At 38.2% G+C, this 21,738-nt stretch overlaps 1 protein-coding gene across 1 annotated transcript in view; it reads left to right on the top strand.

Annotated features, from left to right (window-relative positions):
- The window catches only part of LOC124595172 (probable tRNA (guanine(26)-N(2))-dimethyltransferase), a 54,118-nt gene extending 36,724 nt beyond the window's left edge, over window positions 1-17,394 (top strand). Inside the window, exons 8-9 of the mRNA XM_047133784.1 lie at window positions 11,022-11,321; window positions 17,157-17,394. Of these exons, the coding sequence (XP_046989740.1) occupies window positions 11,022-11,321; window positions 17,157-17,271 (415 nt within the window). The 3' untranslated portion in view covers window positions 17,272-17,394. The remainder of the gene's footprint in view (window positions 1-11,021; window positions 11,322-17,156) is intronic.
- Window positions 17,395-21,738: the final 4,344 nt, after the last annotated feature.

Here is a 21,738-nt window from a genome sequence, read left to right as displayed (position 1 = left end):
GCCTAGACTATAGAGTGTTTTGGTGCATCGTGGAATCTTGAGCCTGTTCGAATTCGAGTATCCTTTGTACGGCCCTGCTCTTCCGAATTCTTCAAAATAAAATAAAATAAATCTGCGCATGACCTCAATAGCCATAGCTTCATTTGTGAATGTAAGCCGACCCCTATATACGCTTTAAACAACATAAAAATGTTAACCTTGGTGGCAATAGCTAAATCTTGAAATATAAGGTTACCCTGTATTTTTCAAATGTCAAATTTGGGAAAAATACCTCATCTTACAATTGGGTAAATATGGTAAAAGTGGTTAATTAGTCCTTAAAATAAATTCACGGGAACTTCTCCATAGTGAAAGTTCACGAAGCATCTAAATTTGAAGTGAAATAGTCAGAAACAAGGTCGAAAATACGCAAAGCTGTGTGCACATGGCCACTGAAACCATAGAAAGTATGTTTCCTGTAATGTTTCACAGCATGTTTCTATCTTTGTTTCATGCCTCTGGGTCTGTCGACACTGGTGGCAAACGTGTTTTTTTATCATCTGCTTTGTTAATGACTAGTGACAGGGTAACTTTAATGATACGTGGTGCCTGCACTGTTAATACTCAAATGCTCACACAAACAAAATGAAGGGTGTCATTTGTCGTTGTGTCACTGGTGGGCAGAAACATATCACAGAAGAACAGATGGGAATAACTTGCTGCAGGAGCTGAATATGGAAGACATTTCTGTTTCCATAATTTCTTTCAGATATTATCGCCTAATTTTTAAACTTCTGGCAAATACAGTAATACTGTGTGTTTAAAAAAAAGACACAAATTTCAGGAAAGCAGTTACAGTCAACCAAAGACCTGCTGTTACTATTTAGTTTTGAAAAAAGGAGATTCACTTCAGAACATTGCATATTTATGTCACGTTTCGAAGTAAGCGATATCGCAATTAGCACCTGAAGTTTGTGGAGCACTGGTGGAAATCCTGAAGGATTATTACAGGGTAACTAAATGAAAAACATCATTGACAATGCATGTTATTGAATTATTATTCATTTGATATGTTTTTGCATAAATCATAAAAAATTACTTCCTCAACAGGTTCTTCAGCTTTGGGGTTGCTTTTGAATATGGCAAAGGAATTAACACAGCTTGTTGATGCCCGTGACACAGCCACTCCCATTGATGACTTTAAACTCAAAATTCCAGTTCTTGTTGTATTCACAATGCATTTGCTTTTCACCACCTTGCTATTTTCCCGTCTATACTGGACAACAAAGTACTTCATTTTCTTTTCAACGCAGTCACTGTTAGTAACAAATATAGCATTTTCTACAGAGCATCTAATTTTTTGCGCTGTTCTTTTGCTGCTTGCTTTGTACATTTCACACACAGTTGTCAGCCTGGTACAGTGATAACAATTCAATGATCTGCTGCCTTGTCCAACCCCTCTTCTTATGGGAAAACTCAATACAGCAAGCAAAAAGACAACAAGAAATAACTCTGTTTACCAGATGACACAACATGAAATATAAACCTGCGCTGACATCACGAAGCAATGGTATGTGGTATCTGGGCTGAAACATTGTTTCCTTTGATCTTTACCAACACTACTGGGGAAATCTGTTTCCATGTTTCAAAATGTTTTCAAACAATGTGCTCATTAGTAGCCAGATACATGTTTTGAAAACTTTGCAAACTCAGTGTACCATATTTACTCGAATCTAAGCCGCACTTGAATCTAAGCCGCACCTGAAAAATGAGACTCGAAATCAAGGGAAAAAAAAAATTTCCAGAATCTAAGTCGCACCTGAAATTTGAGACTCGAAATTCAAAGGGAGAGAAAAGTTTTAGGTCGCACCTCCAAATCGAAACAAAGCTGGTCCATTGTAATATGAGACACAATTTAGGTCGAATGAATGACGATACAGCTACAGTAGTTTGGTTCGAGTTGTAACCTTCGCAGTTAAGCTTTACCAGGTAGCCATTGCTATGCGTCAGGCGCTCCGTCCGTATGTATACGGGTACCTTTCCTTTTTCACATGCTTCGTCTGGTTTGAATCGATTGCTTATTTTTCTTTGATCTGATAAGTGCCGTTCTCTTTGTTATAGGTGTTTACGTCACTCTAAGCTGAAAATGCATTACTGTACTGTGTCATGCATTGTTTGTCGCATTCTGATAATGAGTGTTCACGCCCTGTCGCCGCTCATGGCATGGCTTGCTTTTGTGCACGCTACCACCGCTTACAATTAAAAAGAGAGAGAGAGGAATCGTCTCATTAGCGAAACAATGGCAAGAGCCTGCCATTTGTTGTTACTTACACTGCTGCTTTCTTTGATAATGATCAACAAGAACCAAATAATAGACTGCGTATGATAGAAGATGTTCTGAAGGAGAGTTTAGCGAAAATTTTTCTCCGTTTGAAAATCTTTGCAGGCGCCTCTTTAGTACATTACTTTCTACACAGAAATTTGAGTCATCTTAGATTTAAAAATCTAGTCAATTGCCATGCTTCATTTCTGACTGTATCACTATTCAGCATAAAAATAATACGAATATAAACATGACATGATATGTATATTCTTCCGCATTTACTGTTGTCTCACTCTAGTTTCGTAGTTTATTAGGCAGACAGGATTTAAATGAGGTAGCAGCAAACAAGAAAGAATACATGGCAAAATGTTTATATTCGTATTATTCTTATGGTGAAGAGAATACTGCATGTGATTCACAATTCATTAAAGTTCCTATTAGCAACCATCTACATCTACATTTATACTTCGCAAGCCACCCAACGGTGTGTGGCGGAGGGCACTTTACGTGCCACTGTCACTACCTCCCTTTTCTGTTCCAGTCGCGTATGGTTCGCGGGAAGAACGACTGCCGGAAAGCATCCGTGCGTGCTCGAATCTCTCTAATTTTACATTCGTGGTCTCCTCGGGAGGTATAAGTAGGGGGAAGAAATATATTCGATACCTCATCCAGCAACGCACCCTCTCGAAACCTGGCGAGCAAGCTACACCGCGATGCAGAGCGCCTCTCTTGCAGAGTCTGCCACTTGAGTTTACTAAGCATCTCCGTAACACTATCACGCTTACCAAATAACCCTGTGACGAAACGCACCGCTCTCCTTTGGATCTTCTCTATCTCCTCCGTCAATCTGATCTGGTACGGATCCCACACTGATGAGCAATAGGTCGAATGAGTGTTTTGTAAGCCACCTCCTTTGTTGATGCACTACATTTTCTAAGGACTCTCCCAATGAATCTCAACCTGGTACCCGCCTTACCAACAATTAATTTTATATGACCATTCCACTTCAAATTGTTCCGTACACATACTCCCAGATATTTTACAGAAGTAACTGCTACCAGTGTTTGTTCCGCTATCATATAATCATACAATAAAGGGTCCTTCTTTCTATGTATTCGCAATACATTACATGTGTCTATGTTAAGGGTCAATTGCCACTCCCTGCACCAAGTGCCTATCCGCTGCATATTTTCCTGCATTTTGCTACAATTTTCTAATGCTGCAACTTCTCTATATACTACAGCATCATCCGCGAAAGGCCGCATGGAACTTCCGACACTATCTACTAGGTCATTTATATATATTGTGAAAAGCAATGTTCCCATAACACTCCCCTGTGGCACGCCAGAGGTTACTTCAACGTCTGTAGACGTCTCTCCATTGAGAACAACATGCTGTGTTCTGTTTGCTAAAAACTCCTCAATCCAGCCACAGAGCTGGTCTCATATTCCGTAGGCTCTCACTTTGTTTATCAGGCGTCAGTGCGGAACTGTATCGAACGCCTTCCGGAAGTCAAGGAAAATAGCATCTACCTGGGAGCCTGTATCTAATATTTTCTGTGTCTCATGAACAAATAAAGCGAGTTGGGTCTCACACGATCGCTGTTTCCGGAATCCATGTTGATTCCTACAGAGTAAATTCTGGGTTTCCAAAAACGACATGATACGCGAGCAAAAAACATGTTCTAAAATTCTACAAGAGATCGACGTCAGAGATATAGGTCTATAGTTTTGTGCATCTGCTCGACAACCCTTCTTGAAGACTGGGACTATCTGTGCTCTTTTCCAATCATTTGGAACCTTCCGTTCCTCTAGAGACTTGCGGTACACGGCTGTTAGAAGGGGGGGCAAGTTCTTTCGCCTACTCTGTGTAGAGTCAAATTGGTATCCCGTCAGGTCCAGTGGACTTTCCTCTGTTGAGTGATTCCAGTTGCTTTTCTATTCCTTGGACACTTATTTCGATGTCAGCCATTTTTTCGTTTGTGCGAGAATTTAGAGAAGGAACTGCAGTGTGGTCTTCCTCTGTGAAACAGCTTTGGAAAAAGGTGTTTAGTATTTTAGCTTTACGCGTGTCATCCTCTGTTTCAATGCCATCATCATCCCGGAGTGTCTGGATATGTTGTTTCGAGCCACTTACTGATTTAACGTAAGACCAGAACTTCCTAGGATTTTCTGTCAAGTTGGTACATAGAATTTTACTTTCGAATTCACTGAACACTTCACGCATAGCCCTCCTTACGCTAGCTTTGACATCGTTTAGCTTCTGTTTGTCTGAGAGGTTTTGGCTGCATTTAAACTTGCAGTGAAGCTCTCTTTGCTTTCGCAGTAGTTTCCTAACTTTGTTGTTGAACCACGGTGGGTTTGTCCCATGTAGGAAAAAATTCAGAACGTAGAGTTGGCCATATTGACAAACATTCCAAACAGTCTTGCCAGTCGGATTTTCGTAGTACAATGAAATGCTGCTACATTCGAAGATGGACAATACGGAATTTGTATTTACTTCGTTGGATAATGTATGAAAATACAGTGGTCAAAACTCGGGGCACAGAAAAAAAGCTCGTCTTCCACCTTTTTTTTGTTTTTTTTTAATGACGCAGAGGTTTTGGCGCCAGTATTTATCTTTGTGCCTGCAAAGCATGTCTGTGCAGCGCTACATGTATTCGATGGCAGACGTTAGTTGTGGCGGCACCTACCAACATTTTTCAGAACTTCTGCTTACTTTGCACTCGATTCTAAGCCGCAGGAGGCTTTTTGGAATTACAAAAACCGGAAAAAAAGTGCGGCTTAGATTTGAGTAAATACGGTATATGGGGCATAAGTGTTTACATTTATGTCTGTTTCAATATGGCTCACTGGTGAAGTTAACTGAAGGTCTGAAGAGCCTACAGATACCGTAAATGAAATGCTAGGAAAAATACATGCAATCTGCAAAATAATTTCTCAAAAATACTGTTCTTATCCATCTTGTCTGTTCACATCTACTTTGTCCCCAGTAAGAGAAAAGTCTTGACTTTCTACATCTAGTATGTGTTTCACTGAGTAAAAATCATTTTTTGATAACCAAACCCTAGCTGTGATTACCTCTTCTCAACATTTCTTTCGTGTTCTCTAGCACATTTGAGACAGATTGGGAAAAGGGTGGGGTGGTACAAAAATTATCTAATTGCTTTAAATCTTTGGAAATGTGCCTGTCACAAATTACAAAATTGTAGTGTCTTGTGACTGTAATATCAGTGAGTCACAGCTAGAACAAGACAAGTCACATAAAACACTGAGTGTAATAATTTATGGGAATGAATATGAAATAATATGATCATACAAGCTGAATCATAGGTGAAACAAGTGGAAGGCTGCTAGAGTATAGAGAAAATGCAGTCAATCTACAAAAGATTGTACAGGACCAACAAGAGATATTGAACGTCTAGAAAGAAAGGCAGTAAGAATGATCACAGATTTGTTGATACATGGGAGAGAGTTACAGAAGTTCTGAAAAATGTGAACTGGCAGAAGCTTTGAGATAGCCAGCAACTATCTGTTAACAAAGTTTCAATATCTGGCAATAATTACGAATCTAGGAATATACTACATCTCCCTACTTGTTGCTTAATTATGGACGATGAAGTCAAGTTTAAACTAACAGGGTACATTCGCAAAGTGTCTCATGGGCATTGGACTCATGTTTGTACTTAGGCGTAACTGATCCACTAGACATCATTAACACACATGTTTGCTGCCCATTCTAACTGGTTTGTGACAGAACCTCGGTTGCAGGTAATCCGTGTATGTGGCATTATAGTGCCTTGACAGTGCAAGAGATGTATATTCAACTCTACTGTATTATTGTGTTAAGTTATATAGTGAACTGTAATTGGACATTCTGCATTTGTGTTTGTATCATGCACAATGAGAATTGACACAAAAAAGATGTTAGAGGCTTTATACCAGATTGAATTACTTTCTTCATCACATGAAGTGTGGGAAGAAGAAAGAGACAGTGCAAACACTATCTTTGATTTGCCCATGAAACTTGGAGATGCCACTGCCACTGAAATCCTGAAAAATGAAGAACCGGTGCACATGCCTTCTAAGGATGCTACTGATTTCAAACCAGTTTATGAGCCTTTTACTGATGATGTAGCTAATGACTATGTTTCTTTTGATTATGTCAAGAAGTTAATTGAGCATAAGTGTCAAACACAGGAATTTTGTATCTCATATCAGAAATGTTTTGAACAACAAGGAAGAAAATGTGACAAACCCGATGTAATAGTTGAGTATGTTTGGTCTACTTTTCAAGAGGCAAGGACTAATTCCATAGCTGTGCATGATATCGATATAAGGTGATGGGCATGTACAATAGCCAGAGTGCTTGGACTGATGAGTTTCGAAACTGGATCTACTTGAGTGTGGAAATTTAAGGCAGTTCTCAAGACTGTGAGCCAAAAAGTTATGCAGTTTGTAACATACAAGCATAATTGAGTGCAGGAAGATGTAGAGTATTCTGTGATTGCATTTGGTATTGAATTCATGGGCACTACCATTCCTAATTATTCAGTAGCTGAAATTCTAAATACCAACCAATCTGGATTTAAATGTGACAATCACAGAGACTACACACTATGTAGCATAGGCAAATGAGATATGATTGTCGGGGTGCAATCAGCATCTAGAATATCACATTTGTGTACAATTTATCCAGTTTTTTCTGTGGAAGGTTGACTTCTTTGCCCACTACTCATTGTGTTCCGTAAACCAAGTGGTATGTTTGGCCTCTTATGCAAAAGAAAATGAACCAGCATTCAAACATATAAATAACAACTTCAAAATCAGACAATGTGACAAGCATATCCTTGAACAGTGGTGAGATAACTGTCTGTCTCCCAGCATTGGATCAAAATACTGTCTGGTTCTGGATTACAAGCGTATCCTTGAACAGCAGTGAGATAACAGTATGTCTCCCATCATTAGATCAAAATATTGTCTGGTTCTGGATTTATTTTCAATCCATCAACAGGACATGTTCCTAATTCCACATAAACACATACAGGTAACAATTACTCTACCAGACACAACACCCTTTGCTGAGCTTTTGGATGTATGTTTCTTACCAATGGAAATAGTTTGCTAAACATATTTATGAGTGGGTTTTACTCTATAATAGTGATATTGAACCCCATAGTCGTAACTAGTCGTAACGCCATCATCAGACACCATGCACTTATACATAATCAATTCAGTACCCCCATATTCAACAACATGGTCAAGCATGCCTGGAAAAAAGCTACATTTCCAGTTGATGTGATGCTTTTGACAGTGTTATACAGGACACAGAAGATTCATGACACTCAACACCCAACTGCATCATTTATCAAATGTGCATATTGTTGTTTACATTTGTGTTCAACAGATTTCTAAACCAAGACTCTCAGCTAAATGGGAGATACTAATACATAAATACTACATAATAATAACAGTAATAGTAAAATATGTTATACCTGTATTTTCTCTTCTATTCATTATTACACCACTGTCTAAAAGGCTGACCAACATGTATAATTACCACTATGGGCAGCTAAAATTGGTGCTACACCTGATGTTTCCATGATTATTAATTTTATCTCAATATTGGTGAGACACTTCACAAATGTACCTTGGAAGTACAGAGCTCACACAGCCATTTTTCCCAGACTCCATCCACAAATGGAATGGGAGGAAACACTATTACATAGTACAATGAAAAGTACTCACTGCTATGCCCTTTATGATGCAGAATATGAATGTAGATGATAACATGAGTCTGTTCTTTTTCCGTAATGCGAGCTAGGACATCCCCCACTCACAACTCTCCTGAGCTTCGTTTGTCTTCCTGGTATGGACTCCGAGACTTTTGATTTGTTGGCTTAAGGCAGTGTGTGTAATGTTCACAAAACTACTCTTAAATCATCACAGCCATTTCAATGTAGGTTTTCAACAGATTTCTACACCAAGACCACAAATAGACTTAATAATAGGTACATACAGCTAACGGAAGATAAATAAATAAATAAACTGTACTCTTAATTCATCACAACCCTTTCAGTCTAGGTTTTCAAAGTGTTAAGTCAACTCATGCGTTCTCTTTTGAAGAACTTGCTTTCATTTTCTCCATTGGTATTTTTCTTAAGTTACCTTACTCGTAAACTCTCCTCATTCTTCGTTACTTCTTCATTTTTAATATAATGCTTCTTTCCCCTTAAACAGAAAGTTACAATATAAATACAAGCAGAATGCTCCTATTACCAAAAGACTATTTCAGTAAAGGAATTGTCAATATAATAGGTAAAGTTGTGGCAAAATTTTAATAATTTAGGAATAAAGAACACAACTCACTGAATAGTGGAAGTGTTGAGTACTGACAGAAAAAAAAGCTTTGCTGGCTCTTGGACAAATCCATCAATGAGATAGAAGCTGCACAGTTTATAACTCCCAAGGAGTTGGCCTTCGATCTTGATGGTGCGAACCTTTGTGATCATTTTGGCACGCTATTTTCATTTGGTGTCCATGATGCAAGCTAATGGTTTGTTTTGAACATTTCTTGAACGTTGGCGATGTCCATTTTGTGAAGTGTAATAGTTACATCTCATAGAAGGTTGATCTCTGCACATCACACACACTCATTTTCTGTTGCCCTCCTGATGCACATGGTCAGTCATTAGCAACTAGTATTTGTCCTGGCATTATTTTTAACACAGCACTTTCAAATGAGTTGTGTTAAAGGTTGGGCTTATGACTTCGCACTCAAGGGGTTCCTTGTTAGAGGTGATGAGAAGATTAGGGGAGTGTGATGATACAGTGGGAGAAATGTGTTTGTGAAATTTTCAGAAAACTCTGCGTAGGAATCGTTATCCTGATGGAAGCTTTTCTGAATTATGTGGATAGGAGTTATCCTTGTGACATGTTCTTCATTCCTGTGGTCTTCCCACACTTATTCCCCAGAAACACTCAGCACCCACATCCCTCTGTCCTGCACTTCCTCCCAATCCACTTCTCCATGCCATCGCCATCATGCTCCTGTGCCCATGTATAGCATTCTCATACCATACACTTGCTGCCTCTTCCTCTCATAGTTCTCTCCCACACAGCTGCTGTTAAAGGAGTCATCTGAAAGATACGTAAGGTATCATTCTGTTTTCTTTGCCTGTAAACGACTCAGTTATAGAACTGTGTGAATTCTGAAATGGGCGGTTAGAGGACAAAACACACACACACACACACACACACACACACACACACACACACACACACACACACACACACACACACACACAGAGAGAGAGAGAGAGAGAGAGAGAGAGAGAGACACACACACACACACACACACACACACACACACACACACACAGAGAGAGAGAGAGAGAGAGAGAGAGAGAGAATTGTGCACAGTACGCAACCATCTTTAATTGCTAGATTTTCATTACGTGCTTTGGTAACCTTCATTACTGCATCATTATGTAGTAGGAGCATGCATCTCCCCTCATTTCCTGTTAGAGGACTCTAGTTGGAGACCTGATGTAGAACTTATTGATCCATCCTTTAGCTAAGATGTTTTATGTGCTATTGAAAGTGAGGTAACTGTTGAATCAGGTTTAGCCATTAAAAATGTATATGAGTATTGATTGATAACCTCTGTAGTCATATTTAGTGTGCTCACTGAGGTGCTATGCCACGCTGGGAAATGTTAAGAAATTGTATCATATAAGTGGAGTAAGTAAATTCAATATTAGAAAAAAAGAAATCTTTTGTTCGTAAGATGATACTTAGTACAAACCATAAAATACAGGAATAGTTGTTGCACTGTGTGAGGAAGGTCAGTGGTCAATATCCTCTCCTCCATCCCCCTCCCCATCACCTGTCCCTTCCATTTCTGAGTGGAAGTCAGTGTGAAGTATGGGACCTGCTTTCATTGTTCCCTATATTTTCTTCTGAAATGGACAAAAAACCGTGTGTGTCCTATATGTATGACTGGCAGATAAATATCTACATAGGAACGTAAAAAGCACATATGACTGCTTAGACTTAGAATTCCTTTAGTTCTTCAGAGCAAAAAGTTTAAGAAACAGACAGGCACCCTGGAGAAAGACAACAAACTGAAAGCTTGAGCACTTCATCTTAAAGGCAAGTGATAGTTTGTTTTCTTGATCATTGTTTATATGTTCATAACTGGAAATACTTAGATATCAATTACTGATACTGCAGGGAAACAGAGAATCTTGTTATGAGATTACTTAAAAATACGGTACACAGATTGTCCATGTTGCTAATAACTCTGTACATGTTGATGATTAAGTTTTATTAGCTGTTGCTTTGCAAAAATCTTAAGTGTTTTTTATCATGCCCACCACTAACTACAGGGAAAGTTCTGTTAAGAAAATCTATGTAGTTATAATCTATTAGTCCTCCTTTTTCTTTTTCTCATAAATTCATACCTTCTGCTATTTGATGAATCATCCTCGTAGTTCCATTATTTACACATTGGGAGGTAATCAGGAATATATCTTCATTTTAGTCTCTCAATTATTTTATTTTTTTACATTTTCGTCAGTTGTGCTGCATCATTGCAACTGAAATAAATGCTGTTAATTTAATAGTGAAGCATTTTAACAGCACTTTCTGATTCTGTTATGCTTAAGTCAAAATTAGTTTTTAGACTGTTTGATAAAAATTTTCATTTTCTGTTTCAGGTCTGCATTGCTAAATGCAGGTTATCGAGTATCTTTGTCCCATGCTCACAAAAACTCTGTGAAGACTGATGCTCCAGTTTCTTTTCTGTGGGATGTAATGCGGGCTTGGGAGCAGATTCATCCAGTCCGTAGGGATCGACTACCGTCTCATGCTGCAGCTATACTTTCCCGGACACCAGCAGCAACAATCTCATTTAATCTGCATGAGAAGGCTAATCCAGAATCTCGCCAGATGGGTCTTGTACGCTTCCAGGAAAACCCACAGCGGTACTGGGGCCCAGGCACTCGTGCCAAAGCAAGGTAATTGCTGTCTCTGTTGTTAAAATGCTAAAAAGGCCAGCACAGCATGATTCTTGCTACATAATTTTTGTTACTGTGAGATATCTGCCACAGGTGGGACAAATATCATTGAAGTAGACCAAAGCCTCACATGGTAGCCTACGAGTAGAAATTCATGCTGTTTTTCTGAATAGAGATTTAACGTTAGGTTACACATAAGTGGAAACACAGATTTGTCATGCAGAGGAGTAAGTCAGACTGGAAATAAGTGGATAGTTCAGAATAAGAGAAACTTTTGGGAAAATGCAAACAGCCTTCATAAATGTGAAACCTGAATGTCTTCCAGTGTATGAAATGTTGAAACAACATACGAGAAGGCAGCTGGGTGATGTCTTCAACAACTGGTTCTTGAAGATGTCTCCCAGCTACATTCCTGCAAGTTGTTCAGACAGGCTTATGAAGTCTGTATTATAGCAAACACAACGCTGAATTGTGCTCTGGGGAAGGATATGCCAAGTAAGTGTATTAACAGCAGAAAAAACCCACCTTGGTTAAATATCGAAATTTAAGAAATGCTAAAGAAGGAGAGATGGTTGTAATCTCAGTTCAAAAAAGAACAAAGCATATGGCAACTTCCACTGTCATATCTTAACAAAAGATATTCCAGAGAAGCTGAGAAAATTCTTGTCTACATAAAATTGCTAAGCAGGTCAAAGGCACTTATCCAGTCACTTGTTGACCAGCCTGGTGAGTCATATAAGATAACAAAAGAAAAGCTAAGTTTTAAGTTTTGCATTTAAGAAATCATTCTCACTGGAGGACTGTACAAGCATATCATAGTCTGAGCATCACACAGACTCCCTTATGGAGGACATAGTAATAGGCTCTCTGGCATAGAGAAGCAACTGAAAGAGTTGAAAACAAACAAGTTGCCAGGTCTGTATGGAACCCAAGTTCTGTTTTACAGAGAGTTCTGCATGGTATTGGCTCCTTACATGGCTTGCATTTCTCATGAACCTCTCACCCAGCACAAAGTTCCAAGCAATTCAACTACAAGTGCTTAGTTGTCAGTGTCTGTCCAGTCCCAAACCTCATCTCATCGCAGATTTCATATTTTATTTTGAGCGACACCTAATAGTTCAACACTAGCTTAATTTTTGATTGGAATAGTGGAGTTTATTTCTTCTTTATAGGCTTACGTCCTGAGTTTTTGCTAAGACTTCCAAAGAAGTGCAAGTGACTCCTGTATACAAGAAGGTTAAAAGACTGGACCTGCAAAATTACAGACCAATATCCTTAATATTGGTTTACTGCAGAGCTATGAAACATACTCTGAGTTTGAACACAATAAATTTCCTTAAGAGAGAAAAGCTTCTGCCCACAAATCAGCATGGATTTAGAAAGCACCAGTCATGAAAAACTCAGCCTGCCCTTTCCTCGCACAATATGCTGCAGCAGGCAGATTCCATATTCGTGAATTTTCAGAAATAATTTGACACAGTGACCAACTGCAAACTCTAAATGAAGGTCTGAACAAGTGCATTAGGTTCCTAGGCATGTGAATGGCTGGAAGGCTTCTTATATAAAAGAACCCAGTACCTTGTCGTCAACAGTGAGTGCTCATCAGAGACAAAGTTATAGTCAGGAGTGCTGCAGGGAATTATGACAAGACCGCTGTAATTTTCTATGTACATAAGTGATCTGTCAGATAGGATCAGCAGCAATCTGCAGCTGTTTGCCAACGATGCTGTGGTATACAGGTAGGTTGACTGTAAGAGGACACAAGATGAATGGGACAAAATTGCTGGTTGGTGTGATGGAGAAAAGCTTGCTACAAATGAAGAAAAATGCAGGTGACCAAGAAAAACAATACCATAATGTTCTAACTCTGCATTGGTAATGTGCTGATTGGCACAGTCAAGTCAATTGAATGTCGAGATGCTATGTTGCAAAGTATTTTGAAATGGAATGAGCATGTTAGGGCAGTAGTAGGGAAGGTAATGGCTGACTTTGATTTACTGGGAGAATTCTAGGAAAGTGTAGCTTGTCTATGAAGGAGACCGCGAGGTGTTACCTGTAGGTTCCGACACCTGGTGTTACCTGTAGGTTCCGACACCTAATGGTTCAACACTAGCTTAATTTTTGATTGGAATAGTGGAGTTTATTTCTTCTTTATAGGCTTACGTCCTGAGTTTTTGCTAAGACTTCCAAAGAGCAAAGGGTAGCAGGCTTAACTTTATTCCACGCCAAAGCAGTTCCGAAAATAGCTTCTTTAATGTTAATTTTTTTTTAATCTGCCCCTGAATTGTATGAATGTATGATCTCTTCAAGAAAAGAAGCTCTGTAAAGACATTTGTAATTTTTAATTACTGCCTGATGCATTAGCTGAAACAGAGAGGTAATGTTTGCTGGAAGGTAAATGGTGATGGAGGGTATGCTACAACTGTTGTCTGTTTGGGCAAACAAAGTCCTTTTTTTAATTATTTTCTCCCACAGAAAGTATGAAATTATGGAAAACTCAGTGTTTAAACAATTTGGAGGTCATCCCTAAATGGAGAACAACTCCACAAATTACAGGAAAATCTGATATACCTGTAAAAGCTCTTGGCTTTCGGTACTTGCCTATAACATGAGGAGTCAAGCATTTTGAACATAATAGAACTGTAACCAATCCTTTAAAAAAAAAAAAAAATACCTTTGGTGCACATTTCATCTTCACCTGCTAGAGCTGAACAAGGCAAACAATGCCAAAGTATGTCCTTTTCATCACCTGTGTGTATTCTTCTGCCACTTCACCTGCTAGAGCTGAACAAGGCAAACAATGCCAAAGTATGTCCTTTTCATCACCTGTGTGTATTCTTCCGCCAATCATAAACCCCCCCTCCACCTACTTCAAGCTACCGAATTCCATGGCAAGTTTTGAACTGGTATAGTCAACCATAAGAAAATACACATTCAGTTTCTGATAACCTCAGATCATCATTTAACTGTTTACCTGTGTCCATAATCATAGTCCCAGTTAAAAGTGTTCTTCAGACTTTTTGGCACAGAACCACTTGTACAAAATTTTATCCAGCTGATCTAGTTTAGACTTTTCCAAAGTTTTTTGTAATTCAGTGTCTTTTACTATAACTTTTGAAGCTTACTTTTATTTATTTTTTTAATATTGTAGATTGTTGAAGAACCAAATTTATATTCTTCCAAAATCTTATTTCGATTCTCATATTTCTCAGTCTGATCACTGATGTCAAGCTTTTGTTGTAGCAAAAGTGTAACATGTTTACATTTCACTTCAACTTTGTTTTAAGAGATGCTTGAAATTGTTGACCACTGCTGAGCACAAACAAATTCTGCAGAGTACATCTGCAATATGTAAGAAGTGATACCATATTATTAAATGTGCCAGACTGTCAGAAGCCAGGTTAATGGGCTAAGTTTGAATTTTCTTTTACAGTCTCTGCAATTATTACGTATGTATTGCTGTGCTTTAAATAGTTGTAGCACTTCGTAATCACTGTATTCATTTGGAATTGCCTTATAGTGCCATGAAATTATTTTGTTAAATGAGAAATGTAATAAATTGCAACTGAACTTCATAGGAACTTGAAACTCCATCATTTAGTTTGCTTTTTCAGGAATAATCACAGAGATGTTTTGTTTTCATACATGACATTAGTATCTGAAACTTCGGTGTACTGTGGGCAGGTAAAAAATTACAGACATTATTGCAAGCCAAAATGTAACTACATATAACAAACAAAGTCATGAAAACAGATAGATACAGACAGTTGGATGTATTCTGTCTAACACCAGTGTCGAAAGGAAGAGGACAATGATGGATTAGGATACGTAGATTAAGTTTGGAAGAGCAGTGGGCTAAAAGAATATGTTGCAGAGCAAATTCCTGTCTCAAAAGTTCAAGGGAATATGCTGGTTGACAGGAACCAAATGACCCATATGTTACTGTCACCATTCTGGTCTCTTGAGTCATGCTGTAGAGCATGATCAGCAAGTAACTGCATCATGCCCCCAAGAAGTGCCAATTCATTTGTGTCCATTCACCTATTTTGCCAATGTTATCCCCATGTAGATAACCATGCGATGAACACACTTGAACTGATAAATAATTTTGATATTTTTTTTTAGTATGTTATGCTAGTGATGCAGTTGGTGTAGGTGATTGTTGCAGTTGCAGGAACTGTGGACTAAGAATGGTGATGTAGGTATGTCATAGGAAGTGAGAAATTGTGAAGTTCAGAGGGGTGATGGAAGGGAACTTTGGTTGAATAGGGAGGATATCAGGGAAGGATGTCATTTCAGGGCTCAGCTTGAGCATGTCTTCTTTGAGAGTCATATACTGAGGCATTCAGGGCATAGATGATATTGAATCTTCTATGTTATTTGAGAGTAGGAACTTTTTGCTAAGATTAGACGAAGTTAAAAACAAGTTAACACCGTGTTTCTGATGTTCATAATTTAAAATGAAATTTCTTCAGGAAAGGGAGATATGTTTCCAACGTCAGTTCGATTACTTAAATTTTTCTTTAGCCCTTTTTTTAGGATGGGGTGTGAGTCTTGCTTGGATAGGTCAGTTGGTAGAGCACTTGCCTGCTAAAGGCAAAGGTCCCAAGTTCAAGTCTCGGTCCTGCACACAGTTTTAATCTGCCAGGAAGTTTCATTTCTGTATTATGTTTATGTTCTATGTACTCAGTTTTTTCATCGTCTGTTCGGTTTTCAGTTATCAGTGCCATATCATCCACAAAGGCTAAACATTTCACTTTGAATTTGTTCTTTCCTTGGCTCATGCTTATACCCTTTGTGCCTCTGTTTTTAATATGCTTTCCCATGTTTTTACTATTTTATCTAAAACCTAGTTAAAGAGAATTGGGGACAGTCCATCTCCTTGTCGAACTCCTGTTTTGATTTTGAATGGTTCAGAAATTTCGCCTTGAAATTTAATTGTAGGTGTTGTATCTGTGAACGTTTGTTTAACAAGTCTTCTGGCGTTTTCGTCCATCCCTGATTCATAAAGTATGTGGATAGTGTTTGTCTGTCAGCTGAGTCGTAGGCCTTCTTGAAGCCTACGAAAGTAACTGCTGTATTTTTATTTTGTATAGTTTTCACTCTCAAAATTGTTTTTAAATTAATAATCTGTTCTGCACATGATCTGCCTTTTCTAAATCCTGCTTGATAATCTCCTATATTAAGTCTGCTTGTTCCTGTACTCAAGTGCTTTAGACAGTATTTTGTATGTTACTGGTAACAAGAATATAGTCCTGTAGTTGTTGGTGTCTGTTTTATCTCCTTTTTTATGGAGAGGATGGATCAATGCTTGTTTCCAGTCACTGGGTATGATTCCTTTTGTCCAAATGTATTTAATTACTTTGTGAATTTTCTGCCATGCGGATAAACCCCCTAGTTTCCACAGTCTGCTACTATCCCATCCTCTCCTGGTGCTTTGTTATTACTCAGTGCTTTGATAATCTTCTCTGTTTCTTCTACTGTATGTGGTTCCAATGGCGGATTTTCATGTTGTGGTTTTTGAAATTAGCTGTCATTAGGCTCTTCACAATTTAATATATTTTCAAAGTATTCAGCTAAAATTTGCAGGTCTCTTTATTGCTTAAAACAATTTTTCCATTTTCATCTTTAAAATTTTAGTAGTGGCCTCACTTATAATTCTAAGCTAAATGCTTGAATTTTTATCATGGAAAGGTTCATCTACCTTTCCCAAAACTAAACTTTAACCTAAGAGGTGACGGTAAATTTCTTTAGCTATAGAAAGACAATATTAACAAAACCATTCAAGTTGCATTACTTCATTATTGCTATGTAAATAATTTTGTAATTTTTCAGCTTACCCTCTGAAGAGTTACCTAAACGGAAGAAAAATCAAGGAAAGAGAAATCGATCACTGTCTACTAGTCCATCAGGCAAACACTTCAGAGACGATGCTTCAGTGCCTGTGTAAAAAAATGGAAAGTTAGTTTTAAAAACAATGTACTGCATCTGTTTTGCCAGATGTAACTACTGTATCTCACGAGATAGCATGTGCCTGGAAATAAAGAGTGCCTTTCTCTCTCCATTATCAGTAGCTCATAGTTTTCTCGATATATTTCAGTATGAATGCTATAAAGCAAGAATTGGTGGAACAAAAAGATAAAAGATATGGTGGACTCAAACTATATGTTATAGAAACAACAGGCATAGTAATGCAATAATTAGCAAATGTATCACACTGTTTCTCAGCATAATCACTTGCTATTTGAATAGTTGGTTGAATATCCCACAATTTTTTGGTTATTTAACAATAGAAATACAAGACAAAGCTTCTTGGTATGGAAGGAGTCAGTACATAGTTTACAGAATATTGATCATAAAATTTATGAACAAAAAATTAAATAATTAACAAAACCCAAAAACTGTGAGAGCGTATATGAATAAATAACACATTACAGAGGAAAGTTATCAACTACTGTGAGCAATATCTGTTCAGAATAGGAAAGCTGTGCCACAAAGAAACTTTTAAACTTGGTTTTGAATACAAGTAGTTTATCACTCATCTTTTCAATTCTGCTGGCAACCTATAGAAAATGAAATTTGTTGAATAGCGGATTCTGTACAGTGTTGTAGGAAGTATTATCCAAATGCTTATCATTTTTCTTTGTAGTGTTCACTGAATGATTATTGCAGTTTCTTCTGAATGATTCGCTATTGTCAACAGCAAATCCAATAATCAAATACATGTACAGACATGACAGAGTTACAGTTTGAAAAAGCACGTGCGAGCAAGTAACAGTTCGGGTAAGTGGGTGTTCGGTTGACTGATGTTCTGATAATCAATACTCTGCTGTATTGAGAAAAGCAGTTGATCCAGAAATGAACCTTGTGGTTTTCCCCACTGTACAAGGCCTTAGTCAGAGTCAAACCTGTTCCCTGTTGGTTGACCCTGGAGGACAACCTTTTGTTTTCTGCTTTCCATACATGAGGTAAACCACTGTTGAGCTCTCTCCCTAATCCCATAATGTCCCAAATTATACAAAAGTGTTGTATAGACCACACATTAAAGTGGTTTTGTTAAAACAAAGAAAATATCAACTGTCCTCAACTTACCATTTAGCCCTCCTAGTGCGCTACACTCAAAAGATGATATTGCATTTTGTATCGATACTCCTTTCCAGAAACCAAACTGTGATTCTTAATGATCATGTGTACTGAGATGTGCCGTTACTCTTCTACGTTACCTTCTCAAAAACTTTTGAAAAAATTGGTAGCAAAGAAATAGGTCAGTAATTGTCGAAATTATCTCTTTCACTCTTTTTAGAATGTAGTTTCAGTAACAAGTATTTCATTTTGTCAGGATATTGATGACACCTAAAAGACATGTAGCTGCACGTGATGCAGTTGTCAGGAACACCAGGTTTCAAAAATTCATCAAATATCGAAAAAGTTTGATTTAACTTGCCAAATGTTGACAAGATGTGATTTATTAAACATTTTGCACAACTCTGATGGATCACCATCAGTTTTATTCTCAAACAGATGAAGTGTAATACACTGAGCACCCACATTGTTCCCTGACACATCATGAACTTAGGTACTGCTAAAATTTTGAATAAAAGACTCCCAATGTAAGGAGTCACCATTGTTCTACCGTCAGCCTTGTCAAAGATGGTGGAGGAGTGGACAGAGTCTCACAGCACAACCATTTCGTTTGAGACACACAACATGTATCCACAGAATATGTAGCCTGTACTTGAAAATGTGTCATTGACAAAAAATTCCGTATTAGTCCCACATTCAGGTATCTGGGAGGGGACTGCCAAGGGAGAGATAAACAGTATGCAAAGGAAAAAGCAAAGGCTTGGTGTAGATACAGTGGAGGCCAGTAAAGTGAAATGGAAAGAAAATAAGGATTTTTGCTCAGATGAACATAGGGGCATTTCAACAGCAGCAGAAAATGGTCTAACAGGAGTAGGTTTTGTTATAAGTGGTAAAGTAGGACAGAGAGTGATTTACTGTGAACAGTTCAGCGGTAGTGTAGTTCTCATTAGAATTGTTAGCAACAATACCAACAACAACAGTTCAGGCATACATGCCAACATCAAAAGCATAAGATGAAGAGACAGACAATGGGTAATTCAGTATGTAAAAGGAAATGATAATCTATTAGTCATGGGAGATTGGAACTTGTGATAGGGGAAGGAGTAGAAGAAAGAGTGACCAGAGAAAGTGGTCTTGGCAATGGTGCCCATACCCGGTGGCAAGGGGGGCTCATGCTTCCCCCTCCCCGTAGCTTTCAGCAAATATATATGTATATATATATTGATGGGAAATATATATATATATATATATATATATATATATATATATATATATATATATATATATATATTTTAGAGGGAAACATTCCACGTAGGAAAAATATATCTAAAAACAAAGATGATGTGACTTACCAAACGAAAGCGCTGGCAGGTCGATAGACACACAAACATACACACAAAAGTCTAGCTTTCACAACCAACGGTTGCTTCGTCAGGAAAGAGGGAAGGAGAGGGAAAGACGAAAGGATGTGGGTTTTAAGGGAGAGGGTAAGGAGTCATTCCAATCCCGGGAGTGGAAAGACTTACCTTAGGAGGAAAAAAGGACGGTATGCACTCGCAAACACACACATATCCATCCATACATATACAGACACAAGCAGACATATTCAAAGGCAAAGGAAGTACTGTACGGAAGAAAACTGACAAGGGACAGGATGATAGGATGTGTGTTAAAACATCGGGGAATAACTTCCATGGTAGCAGAGGTAGCTGTAGAGCATAAAAACTGTAGAGGGAGAGGGATATTGGAATATATCTAAAAATTATTGAGGAAGGGTGTAAGTGCTATTCTGAGAAGATGATGTTGGCATAGGACAGCAAGTGGTTGGCTGCTTCAAACCAATCAGAAGACTGATGACTTGGAAGAAATACTGACATTACAACATCTATTAAAGAAGGATATGAAATTCTAGTGAATGGCTGAATGCCATACCACATCTGAGAAATTAAAGGAGGCGCTAACAACTCGCTCTGTATTAATATTTCCAAATTGTGAAGAGGCACTGAGAACCATAAAGGCCTAGAGCACAATGTCATTGGAGTTGAAATGGTAGCATTTGTACATGCTCCTGACACCTGTTGATCTTATGGTGAATCAACTGTAGTACCATGTTGTATATAACATTTAAAAAATCTGTCTTATCGATTTCTCTGATATTCACTTCCATACAGTCACAAAGCATAGCTTACACTTTGTGCTTTGTGCTCATATGGTTCCTGGTGCCTCAATGTATCATGTCCTGAAATTTGAGCAAAAAGATGATAGAATGGGAAATGCGTCATAAGTCGGGAAGTAAAAGAGCACCCGGTAGCTTACACATCAAGACAGGTATAGCTAAATAATGACTCAACCATGGGAAAGGAAATGTTAAGTTCAATATACGGTGTCACGTATTTTGGGTGTTACCCACATGGCAGGAAATTCAAAATCATGACTGACCAAGCAGCATTAAAGTGGTGATTAAGGTTGAAAGATCCTTTGAGCAGATTGACTTGATGGGCACTGAAATTAAGTGATATCGACTTTAAGGTAGTTCAGAAGTTGGGCAGGAAGCATGGCAGTTCAAATGGGATCAACAGAAAGGCTAGTGTCACACAAACGCTTGGTTGAAGCCTTACGGAATGATAAAGGGCACAAACTACTGACAAAGACTGTGAAATATTCAAACTGTAGCTGTAGTTTGCTGTGCGCAATGGATTGCTATGTAGGACACTGAAGCTTGAGCCTTGCATCCTAGTGCTTGAAGCAATAAGAGGAGAAGTAATAAAGGACTCTCTCAACCTCGTGTTGTCAGGACTTGGACAATAAAGAAAAACGTATTGTGGGTTAACATTCTGATGCAGAAACAGGCTGTGAGAAACAGTGTGCCTTGTGCTTAACATGCTGATTTAAGCCATCAGAAAGTACTACTTCATAGCATGCAGCCAAGCCATTTGAAGTGATAGAGGTGGATGTTGTGGGTGCATTTTGCCAAACATTGGTGGTAAACGCTATCTGTTAAATATCATAGAGCATTTTTCATATTACATTCTGATGGTTGCCATTTCAAATCAGCAAACGAGTATGGTAGTATAAGCAATTGTGAATATCTGGTTACTGAAGTTTGGCATAGCCAGAATGATAATTACAGGTCAGAGCACCAGCTTCATGTCGCAAGTAAATACATCACGTATTGCATATCCAGAAACTAAGAACTAGTTCCTTGCACCCACAAGCTAATGGGAGGACTGTACGCATTCACTGAACCAGTCTGTAAAACCTAAAGCTATTATGTAAATAGCCAACACAATGACTTGTATGTTTACCTACCCTATGTTCTGGCTGCTTATAATTC

The sequence above is a fragment of the Schistocerca americana genome, chromosome 2 (assembly GCF_021461395.2).
Source record: "Schistocerca americana isolate TAMUIC-IGC-003095 chromosome 2, iqSchAmer2.1, whole genome shotgun sequence".
Taxonomy (NCBI): Eukaryota; Metazoa; Arthropoda; class Insecta; order Orthoptera; family Acrididae; genus Schistocerca; species Schistocerca americana.
The sequence above is the reverse complement of the archived record's forward strand: the minus strand, read 5'-3'. Positions and strand labels throughout refer to the sequence as shown.